This window comes from Hesperophylax consimilis, chromosome 15, assembly GCF_061612785.1.
Source record: "Hesperophylax consimilis isolate HC1 chromosome 15, BYU_Hcon_1.0, whole genome shotgun sequence".
NCBI classification, from domain to species: Eukaryota; Metazoa; Arthropoda; class Insecta; order Trichoptera; family Limnephilidae; genus Hesperophylax; species Hesperophylax consimilis.
The window spans coordinates 19,315,542-19,327,913 of NC_142850.1; the positions used below are offsets into that span (position 1 = coordinate 19,315,542).

The following is a 12,372-nucleotide window of genomic DNA, read 5'->3' on the forward strand; positions in this document are numbered from 1 at the left end:
TTTCCTCAAGGAAGGAAGAAAGATTCGGCTAGATATTAGTTAGTTTTGGAGGAGAAACCACAAGCTAACTTTTGAAACATCACGTAGCATAGCGTCTATTTCAAACAAGGCTACGTTCAGGTAACGATTCAACTGCTTAAGGCACGTCACCCACAAAGTGTCATATTCCCAGCACTTGAACATCTTTCCAACTATTCTGGAACTCCCTTCCTAGATAAAACAATACGTGATGATTTTCAACAGTCAGTAAACATTAAAATCATAAATTACTTAACCCCTTATATATTTATCACGTCTAGATTGAAAAACGGTTCAGCTTCGCATTTAAAAAAAAATACTTACGGTAAATTATTTTTCCGAATACTTTCTCGTTAACATTTTTCTCAATAATATCGATTAAAAAGTATAATGTCTCCAGGCCATCTCTACGATTGACACAAATAATGTTGCCAATAGCATTTCTCATTAATTTTCAGGTAAGAACCTAATAAAATGTTGAAATTATAAAATATTGATTTATTAGCCAGAACAATTAAAAATATATAGCGGGAATATCGAAAATTTTGCTAACGTTTCCATGTTTGATTTGATTTTTGACTTGGCAGAAACTTTTACCTAGCTCTTGACGAGCAAAATAAAAAGGAATTAATTTGCCCGCCATTGAACGAAAAAAGTAAATTTAATCATTGATATAATTATTACTGCCTTTTAAAAATTACAAATGCCTATCATTATTTAATATATTTTTGGTTTTAATTATGTTTCCGTTACTCGTTTTGGGTTTTTAACTTTTGTATGTCTGTCTTCATAAATCACGTTTTTTTAGTGCAAAAATTTTAATGATAACTCTTTACGTGAGTTTATTCGTTAACAAAGTGTAGTTGGAATTCTCATAAATTATTTTATTTTAGGATGGATCCTGTCGCGTTGAAAGCTTGTATTATGTCTCGGAAGGGAGGAGTTCCACTCATCGAACTAAATCGTAAGTTAGTCAAACAAATCTATAGTATTTTAAAACCGTGAATGGTGTCGTACGTCCTACTAGAATCCAACTCTAATCAATCTGGGATCTGGTGTAATCTTAACTTAAGTTTAGTTTGATTATGTATAGGTCAGAGTTTTTGATACAAATCAAATTTGGTTCTGCAGGTTCAATTTCCTTCAATGTCAGAAATGAAATGACTAAACTCTCCGTGACGTAAATTCTCTTTCAGGGGACTACAAGAAGCTGGTTGGAGATGACATTGATTTCTCCAAGACACAATTCAAAACCCTTCACGACTTTATATCTTCTTTGCCCGGAGTGACTGTGAAAGGAAGTATTGTGACTTGTGCCTGTGCTGAGACTAAGCATATTCAGAATATGATAAACAAACAGAAATCTAGCACTCAAAAACATGGCCTAAATGCACGGCCAGCTCCTATTTGCCAAGTGAGTATTTTGCGTTCATATAATAATTTATGGCAGATTAAATGTGTGTTTTTAAAATTTCTTATAAGGTGAAATGAAAATAAATGTGAGATGAAAATAAATATGCAATTTTTTAACATCAAAATAAATATAGAGTTGTATAATATGTGGTTGTGAATGTGTGTGTGAATATGTGCATTTATTTTTAAAGTTAATAGATCTTGTTTCACGAGGCCAGGGATTTAGAAGTAACTAAATCATTTTAGTAAATTTGAAGGCCCTGTCCGCATATGGACAGCGATTTTTAGTGGTATAAGAAGATTAAGAAGAAGTAGTAAGTACCGTTTAATAACAATTTAGTTGACTGAAATAGAATCTTTCGGTTTAGTAGTCCACATCACTGTTGCACACGCATCCAGGGCCGCCGAGAGGGCACGTTAGCCAAGTCCGAAACTTGGGGCCCGGGCCTAAGGGGGGCCCGGGACGGGGCCCGGATATTTTACTAAAAAATGCCAATGACACTAGGAACGGACGTGGGCCGGGCGCCCAGGCCCGCACGCTCCGTAGGCCCAACTGTCAGAGCGTGTTCACACACAGCACACAGCTATAATATTTGAGGGATAGCGTATTTCGGCATAACGTTCGCCGTACATTCCAAATTCGAATATATGGCGAGCGATATGCTGAATTACGTCATCCCACGCATGTGTGTGAACACGCTCTCAGAGCGTGCTACTCACAGCTCAAGCTACAAGCACGCCATGCCGGCCGGCCCGCTGTGGGAGGGGCGATGCAGCCGCCCGCCGCGCCCCCGCTCATACTCACCCCCGGGCCCTACCGACCCGATCGGCAAACCGTCGCGTCGGCAATCCGTCGGCGACAGTCATAGCGGAATCGCTGCGCGCTGAGTTTGGTATGGTTTTATGGTTTAGTCAGGTTAAGTAGTGTTTCGTTTGAACTGTTTGAAGTAAAGTGATCGTTGTGGCGTTGTGTCATTGTGAAGTTTTAAGTGAAGAACGAAGCGACTCATTCATATAACACTAATAATGAGCTATCGCTATCAGCACAAGTCAGGGGCCTTGAAAAGAAAGGATATGGAGAAACGAGAAACGTTGTCAAGAAAAGGTTACATAGCCGAAAATCATTTAAAAAAAGAACGTTTTCCACACGAATGACACAGCAGAATAACGAGGCATACCAAAAATATTACATATCATAAATATTTTTTTCCTTGATCCATCTTATTGATCATAAATCATTATAATGTACAACGTCTATATTAATAAATCCAATGTAATATACTTGTACTTTTAAATTATAATAATAATAAGAATATTATAAAATTTGATTTTGATAAAATCAGCACTATAACCATTATACCTCTAAAACACGTACCGAAATCTAAATTGTACGGGGTTCTCTTCACATCTGTCAAAAATTCAAACTAAATGAAAAGTTCGCAGAGAACAAACAATAAATCTAGTGAACGAATTCAAAAATTCGCCTGAAATCAAAGTGATGCCATATAAAAAAATTAAATCAGTGTGGAATTTTACAAAATTAATAGGAACATTTTCAGTAGACGGGACATTTTCATGTAGTGACGACACGAGCCCAAATAATGCATTTATTTATTTAAAAATAAAAATAAATGTACATTTCTACAAAATTTTACTAACATTTTCGTAATCTTAGTAAAAAGATCTATCCACACGATTTTTTCCAAGTCGTTATGAAATCCATGCAAGTGGCCTATTGAATTGTAAATGGTGATGGCGATTTTTCTGGAAATTTTAGGCCGGATTCTTCCCAAAAAAGATATCTTTTTGGCAATTTTCTTTTGGGTATATTCGGCATGTCTATTGAAGTTTAGTTTGGAATCTAATATAACTCCTAAGTATTTGATTTCAGTAACATTTTCAATAATTTCACCATCAATTTTAATTGTGCTTTCACTGAATGTCTTCTTATTTCCAATCACCATACATTTTGTTTTTAATTTAAGCTTATTTATTTTTAGCCATCTTGATACATCATCTAGTTCATTATTTAAAATATTTATTAGTTCTTTATAGTTATCTCCAATTAAGTATATAAGTGTATCATCGGCAAATAGTCGTACTTTGCATTTTGAAAATATTTTCACCATGTCATTAATATAGACTTATAGAGTATGAACAATAGAGGTCCAAGGATCGATCACTGCGGTACTCCTAATTTATTTTCCATTGGTTTTGAAAATTGATTATTTATTTTTGTTACCTGTTTTCTGTCTTTCAAATATAATAATTTAATTTAGCCTTGAGATATCTTGATTAACGAAGAATATGTAAATACACACAAACAAGAAACACAAGTATTTTATTTTGAGTATTCACCATAACTTTTTAAACATTTCCATTGAATAATTATGCTAAATTCGAAAGATTGGTATAATGGTATAAGAAAAGGTAATGAAGTAGTATTCCTAGCAGTAGCAGGTAAGCATGAACTTATTAATTGTTATCTCACCCCCCCCCCGGTAAGTTGTGGGGAGGGGGCCCGGTATAGTCTACTAGACTTGGGGCCCAGATTAGCTGTCGGCGGCCCTGCACGCATCCTTGTAATAAGTTGTATAAGGCTGCTGTCCTTGTACTGTCGACGTGTGGACAGGCATTTTACTCACTAATCACTTGCTCACCGAGGCGCATGCATCCTTGTAATAGGTGGGGGCTGTTGTCCTTGTACTGTCGACGTGTGGACAGGACTTTACTTTCTAATCGCTTGCTCAAGGTATTATTGTCGCCCTGTTTGGACACACACACAATCGAGTTACTAAATCATTACGTGATTGCATGTGTGGACGGTACTCTCATAACAGTGATTTAGTTACCACTAAAAACTAGCCTTGTATAAACCAGGCATAATAGCACCTTTTAATATTTTTTTTATAATTTCACTACAGCGCAGCATACCCAGGGTTGCAACTAAACGCAAGTCTAATATTGCCCCAGATCCGGTAATAAAAAAACCTCTGGTATCCCGCTCACCGAAAACTCTAAAGCACGCCGGAACTCGCTCCTCATTACTGGAGCACCTCCTGCAGAACTTATCCTACTACGATTACAATTACGTGTACAACGAACGCCACCAGCTGTTCAACCTAGCATTTTCATTGTGCAACCTGATCAATGATAAGCAGCTGAATTTGGCACTGAGCGATCACATCAATGGAGATTCATTTTGGATTTCCATCTTGAAGCAACAGAACTACAATAGACCGGCTGACAATTTCCAACAAACGTAAGATGTTTTAGTAATTTATAGTGTAATGCAAGAGAGCTACATATCTTAATTTTCATAGTGATCGACCTCTAACAAGAATCTTACAAGAATTTCTGTTACTTGTTTTAGTTCTCCATGTTAACCCCTCAGACCTCTGGAGTATATTAGTATCATTAGGAATTAGTATCATCGTTACCGTATTTAATTTATAGCAAATTTTCATAATATCTCCAATGAATACTAACTAACTAACCATCACGCTGTTACCCCACATAGGTAGGAAGAGAGGATGGACCACCAACATTCACCGTCTCACAAACACCCTCCTACCAACTCAACCTCCAACAAATCATTTTAACAAATCAACCTCCTGTCATCCTCGGGCCACCCCGACTTCTTCTGCTATTCACATTCTCCTAACACTCCTTTCTATGATCATTTGCCTTAAAAGCCCATACCATCTAAACGAATCTTCACACACAATCACGTGAACACTAGGAATCAAATTTGCTTGGCAGAGGGACAGAAGATCTTTTTGCATCTGCAATTTTAGGCCCCTAAATTTTTGTACTAAATTAAATCCGCCTTTCCTTCACGGATGTTGAGCTTGAAATATGGATGATTCTCGTAGGTATAAGAAAATTCGGTAATATGGGGATTATTTTGAATAAAACGTATTTAAAAAATATTATTCTATACTACTTGATCTCCGTTTACTTTGGTGGTGAAATTTTTCACATTTGAGTAGTTGAGACTCCGTGATCGAGGAATAAGGCTCTCGACCAGCAATCCAGAGGGTGCGGAATCAAATCCTGGCGTGTGCACGTAAATTTTATTTAATTAATTTGTGTTATTTCACAAATAACAATCAAATAATATATAAGGTAGTATTTTGGCGGCACCTTCCACAGTGGAAGATACTCTCAGGTTCGTCCTCGTGTAAGATCACCATTCAGAATTGAAACCTTGCTTGAAAAATCAAAAGCCGTGTTTGGTGACCATGTCTGAATAGCCAGGTACTTCCACATCTCTTTCCTCTCCCCACTATCTTCAGCCTCACAACATACCCCAATTGGGATGCCATAGTCTCACTGGCTCTCCAAACAGTTGGGAGTAGTGTGCAGTATTCACATAGAAAAAATCTTTATAATCTAGCTCTTAAGGCCTCTACTTTAGGATAGAATTGAAATGTTTTTGTTGTTTGTTTTTGGGGTGTTATGCCGTGTTGCGCATCTTCGGATCTACCGAATCTGCCCTGATGATGGACACTGCAATGCTGTCCGAAACGTCGGCTAAAGAAGGAGTTAGCGCAACACGGCATAACACCCCGAAAACAAACAACAAAAATGCTTTTGGCCGTGAAAATCTAAAAACTTACCAGAATTGAAATGATCTCTTTTATCATTTTTAATAGAATCATTCAAAGCTTTTCCCTTTTTTGTATTTACCTGTTAATTTAAAAATAAATGGCAGTATGGCCTAAAGTTGACTGAAAGTATTTTTTACATACGCAAGTTTGCTCTCCATTAAGGCGAAGCTTAATTGTAAATCACTATTTTTATTAATCTTTATAACGAATTGGTGTACATTATGAATAACAAGAAATATGTTTTAGATAAATTGAAGGTTTTCATATCGTTTCGCCTGAGTAGAATACAAATAAAAAAATAAAGTACTCAATAAAAAATATAATTAAAATAACTTATATCATTGATGTCGCTATTCCAAATTCCTGTAATATTCAAAAATCTGTTAGTGAAAAAATAAGAAAATACACAGATTTAGGAAATGAAATACAAAGAATTTGGCATTCTCAGACTATAAAAATATTACCATTCGTTATTTCGGCTATTAGCATTATACATAGCTCTCTCATAAAAAATTTAGGCGTATTAGATCTATCAAAAAATTTATATATAAAGATGCAAAAGTCGGTCATTTTGAATACATGTAGGATAACAAAAGATTTTTTAAATATTTATGTTGAGGGATCAGTAGGATTTATAGGCCCTGTTAGAAGTTCTACCGAGCCGAACCCTCTGATATGAAAATATCTGGAGTCGGTGAATTATTTTCCCATTTGATCTCTGGTGAGTTGACGTGTTGTTCTTGTATTGTTTTGTATTTATTTTGCTTATATAATGCACTTACATAATGTTGATTGACTAGATGATCATTTGTGGAAAAGTGAGTGGAAGGGTTAAGTTTTACCTTTGGGGAAGATTTAACCCGGACAACTAAATCGGAATTTAAAAAAAAAAAAGAGAAAAAAAAACATACTAAAAAAAATATTTTTCCAATAGAAATGTATGAACGCATAAAGGAAACAACTTTTTACAAAATACAGTATTATAGCTAAGATTTTCTGTGACAGTTTCACTTGATTAACTTTTTTGCTTTCTTATAAAATTATTTACAAAATAAATAAAAACCAGTTTTGTGCTAGAAATCAAACGTTTCTAGACTCCGTTTGTCAAGCAATTTTAATGCCTATTACCTGCAATATAAGGTATACCGAGAATATACACATTTTTGGCTTGTAGCTTCCTCTTAACATGGAAATGATGCGCATTATTTTTGAGAATGTTTTACTGTCCTCTTTATACGTTTTATAGATGGATTAGTTAAATGATATAATAGAGGCCTAACGAGAGAATCGCGATAAAATCAGGAACTACAATTGTTATTGTATTGATTTGGTACTTACAATATATATTTAAATCTACAGTAACATCTTTTAGATCCTGATTTTACCGCCAATCTCTAGATGATGCCACCACTAGGGTTTAAATATAAATAATTTATTTATGTAAATTCCTCTTTACCTTTGACTAATTTAAATCTCATTTTTCAGCAGGAAGAAACTGGTCATATTCGGCCACCAGGTGATTGGTGATGAGAACATACTGTTTCTGGTGCAGGAGAAGTTCTCCGTTAGGCAGACGGAATTCTCCTCCTGCATGTCGGGGCTCGACTTGCAGGGGGCCCAGTATCATCTAGTCAAACAGTCCTGTTCCCCTAAAGTCATCATCAGCTGTGGAATGGTGGACATCAGCAACGTAATATCACCCACTATGTTATAACTAACTATCAAGCCGTTTAATTGCAGGGCTGGACTGCCACACAACACTGTCTTGGAACACACTTGCTTCATTTACATTCATACATTTTTCATACTTTTCTGTTATGTATTCAGATTCTTGACATGACCCGACTCAAGTATATGATTCCCTTATCTATGTCTTTCGCGGGTGTCCTTGACTTTTTCTATCATTAATATTTGCATCTTATGTTCTCCTTATACACCTCTCTCTCTTCATACATGTCACAATCATCTAAGCTTCCCTTTCTTAACTCTTGACAGGCCAAGATGCCAAACAAAAGGTCTCTAACCAGGTGGGTCTTCCGATGACCCCATGATTTTTCTGTCTTATGGGCTTAATATAGAAATCCCAATTATTAATGGTAACTTATGTACATATTTGCGCAGGAATACGTAAAATACTAAAGTGAAATGTCAAGTATTTAAGCTAATATAAGGAGGATAGTAATTTTGGGTACTACCTACTCCCCCACTTGGCTGCGGGATAGTTAATCTCGTTCACTGCACTTTCTTTATGCATGGTTTTATCCCACATACGCTTCATTTCTACAACATTCAGTCTACCTTCATCCTTCCTCTGAAAGTTCCACGACTCACATCAGGGTTGGTATCATCAGTCTATTGTGGACTGCTAGCTTCACATCTTTGGATAATATTTTACTTGTACCAATTATTTTATTTTTTCATATTCGTATGTTAGGTACATACAGTTAGTACATCATTATTTTTCTGTAATCAAATATTATTAAGAGAATTTAATAAGTCATTGAAGAAGAAGATAATGCTAATAAATCTAAACGAATCATCAAACAGAACAAGACAGAAAAATAAAAAGGTAACTTTCTCAACTGGGAATCGAACCCAGGATGTCTGTCTTACCGGGACAAATAGTTATATATTACATTGATGGGTATTACCATCAAATGGCATTTAATAAGTTAAAAAGAAATTTGAGAGAACTCGAATACATGTAACATGTATAAAAAAACAATAAAAAATTATTTTTTACCAACCTTAAATTTTGCTTATTTGGGACAAAATATATGGGCCCGATGTGTCCCAATTAAGCATAATCCACTGTAACTTGTTTGCAGGGTAAGCCGGTGGATCTCATAATATCGGAGATGCAGGAGCTAATCCTGTGCACGCTGCTGCGGGGGGCTCAGCCGGTGATTTGCAACCTGCCCCCCTCGCCCTTCCTGTGGCTCAACCACTCCATCGCTGTCTTCAACTGTTGGCTCTCCACGCTGACCACTGTCCGGGTTGTGGATCTGTTTAGCTCCTTCTTCTACAGAGACAGCATTAATACCATCAATCTGAATATGTTTCAGAGGTATGTATGGTATCTTTTAATTGGTAATCGGACAACTCAACACAAATACAATTCAGCACACCTTTAAAAAGTGAACAAAAACTTGGTTAGTTTTAAAGGTTACTTTTTTCATATGTATTTTTATAGCACTTTTTAAAGGTAAAATGATAAAACTGCTCTAAACTCATGGTTAACAGTACAGACCATAGATAATCGAAACAAAGGTAGATATATGGTGAACGATGTTGGTGACACGTTTGTGTATGCGATTTCATACTAATATATTCTGGGATATCCGTCTCGTTTATATTAATACCTTGTGTCAAAAAGGGATTAGCAGCCATTTTTTTGTTAGGAGTCCCTAGATATAAAAATAACTTTCCTTTATCTTAGCAGGTGGATTGAAGTTTTTACACACATGTGGTGATGCTGTGTTTTATCTACCGGTATTTCAATGGAAGGTGCTCCGAAAATTCATGCTCAACATTTGATCAATTGATTGTAAATACTGATTTTCTTGACTCCCCCCTCCTACAAGAGTACCCACTCCTTCCTTTTATTAAACGGACCAATCACAAAAGACCGAAAGATCAGGTATTCTGTATGGAGTTTATATTTACATATTTATTTAGTATCTCTGCTTTCCACAGGGATCCACTTTCTTTCAATGGAAATCCTCTAACTTATGCCTGGAGCCGAGAAGGCATTAATGTGGTCTCTCAAGCCATACAACAATGCTGCAGCAATAATTTGAAGAAAATTTAATTTAAGTGATGACAAAATTAAGCATAATGTTATTATGATATTAGGTCATAAAGCAGCGATCCCACATTGGAAGAAACCTTATATTTTTATCCTGAAAACATGGCGTTTTTACAGGGAAATATTAGTTTTTATTACAAATTGGAACAGAGCAAATTTTTAATTTTGCATCATTATAAAAATAATATTTTTAATCTTTTGAGAAGATTTGTTTTTTTTTAATTCGTTTTTTAAATCTTTAAAAATGACGAGATATTATTAGGTTGCAAAGCAGCGATCCTTCATAAGAAGAAACTTTATATTTGTTATTGTGAAAACATGGTATTTTCACATGGGAATATCAGTTTACTTGTACGTTTTGTAATGGGAAATAGCGATCTTTAATGCTGCATCATTATAAAATTAAAGAAAATATTATTTGTAATCTTTTGAGAAGATTTTTTGCATTTTTTTTTTAAACCATTGTTCTTTAAAAAATAGACCTTCGTGTTTGGTAGAGATGCTTGATATCTGAAATGAGTTATCACTGCGGTTCCAGTTAACGCGAGACCGATGTGGGACCTGTTCTTTACCCGGTTACTTTGGAACCGGTTTACAATTTTTTCATTCCAAAATTAATCAGTTCCAACAATAATTTGTTCCTCAGAGAAATAATATTGACAGTTCCAATGACAGCAAAGGAACTGAAACAGGGATATCGACCATCTCTATAGCCTTTATGGTAATTTTTAAACAATGACTTTTTATAAATATCGAGTTTTTATTTATTTTTTATTATTGATCTCAGCTTAGATATAACTATTTTTTAGAAAAGCTTATGATTTCTTTACTTTTATGATCAAGAGAGATTAAAAACTGATTAATATATAAGTACTATTTTTATTTTGGTAATGTAAAAAAGTTTAGGTATATTGTGTATAGGTGCCATTTTTTATGTTCATTTTTGATTATGTTGTTTTATTGATTAATTCAAACATGACAATGTTATTTTTTATCCATGTTTATTATTGCACACACAACAAATAAATTCGTGCAAAGATAATAAATGACAATATTGCTTCAAAGATTTGTTTTTTTTTTTTACCTGAAAATTTTTTTACGAATGCAGAACGATTTATTGAATGTGCCCAATTGGATTGAAGTTCTTGGTTACAAGATACGATACGATTGTACCCACCCCAGCCAGGAGACTCCTGTTGGGATGAGACCAGTACAACAAGGGGCACTAATGTGTTACGACTTGGAACACATGCTCTGAGGATAGGATCCTTCACACCAGGAGGTTGGAGTGTGATCGACCAGTATACATGGCAACCTAATAAGCCAATATTAGAATGTAAGATGGGCAGGTATAAAGGAATTGATTGAGTTTTGGTTTTCGTTTTTCACTTTTTGCTTCCGTTTCTTCTAGTCTCCAGCTTCCCGCCTCCAACCTCCCGCTTCCAGCTTCCCACATATTGTTTTTTTTTGGTTGTTGCTTCCCGCTACTTCTTGCTTCTCGTTTCTAACTTACCGTTATTTTATGCTTTCTGCTACACGCTTCCGTTATTATAAAATGTAATGGAACATAACTGGTTTTGTTTTTTCCATCTTTGGGAAAAAAATAAAATTTTGGATAAAACTTTATTCCAGCAAGGGCCTATAATGAGTTTGTTTTATAAACAAAAGCTGAAAAAAATATACATTTATTTAGCTAACAAGTGAAAAATACTGAAATAAGGAACTTATCTGCACTGCTTGAAGTGGTTTTATCCTACGACACTGATTACTCATTAATTACAAGTGGCTTCACCCCCCTCGTTTACTCCTAATGTCCTTTTCGTGTCACTTATAACTCTCTTGTTAACTCTGATATTCAATTAAAATATTATTGTATCACATTGCTGTGAGGATAATTACACAAAAAAACAATAATTTCAAGATTGAAAACTGAATCAATTTAATTGTCTCTCAATAAATACTATGTAAAGATGTACATATTAATTATATTCATCTCTTTCCAGCATGATTACTTACCGTGTTTTTATCTAATTATTACGTTCTCCTGTTCTCTTTATAAATTCTAGTAATTTTTTTAAACCCTTTAGTTTTGGACAAAGGTGTTATTTCAATGAAGAAATTAAAACGTTAATTAAAAAATACATCCATTCCTATTGTTTATATTTTTACACCCTTACTAATGAGAAACATTCATTTACTCTACATTAAAGGTTGGTAATCAGTTGTGTAGGGTTTGAAACACGTTTATTAGTGAGGCCCAAATTCTTCATTTTTATTGTTTACTTTTCATTCAAAATAAGTATAATGTATTGGTCACCATGAAATAGACAGTTGCCTATTGCTGGTTGCAGATTGAACGTAATCTAACACATAAAAATGCCAAGAGGTCGACAAAATACGTCAATCCGTGATTTTTAAATCCAAACCTTTTTTGTAATCAACAAAGCCACCGATTTTAAAGTTAAGTATGTCGATCTGTAAACTGGTATTTAGCAACTTTAGCCAGAGAAAACAAATACA

General features: G+C 34.9%; 1 protein-coding gene across 2 annotated transcripts; it reads left to right on the forward strand.

Moving 5' to 3' along the window:
- Positions 1-579: 579 nt before the first annotated feature.
- On the forward strand, positions 580-10,858 carry LOC149417441 (uncharacterized). Of its 2 annotated transcripts, XM_089640030.1 has the most exons (7): positions 580-673; positions 912-982; positions 1,215-1,432; positions 4,356-4,693; positions 7,530-7,734; positions 8,873-9,111; positions 9,741-10,858. In XM_089640030.1, the coding sequence occupies exons 2-7, from the start codon at positions 913-915 to the stop codon at positions 9,853-9,855; spliced, it is 1,185 nt and encodes a 394-aa protein (XP_089496156.1). In that variant the 5' UTR covers positions 580-673; position 912; the 3' UTR covers positions 9,856-10,858. The 2 variants fall into 2 exon arrangements, with proteins under 2 accessions (XP_089496156.1, XP_089496157.1); XM_089640031.1 differs by lacking the exon at positions 580-673 and having other exon boundaries at positions 822-982.
- The last annotated feature ends 1,514 nt before the right edge of the window (positions 10,859-12,372 follow it).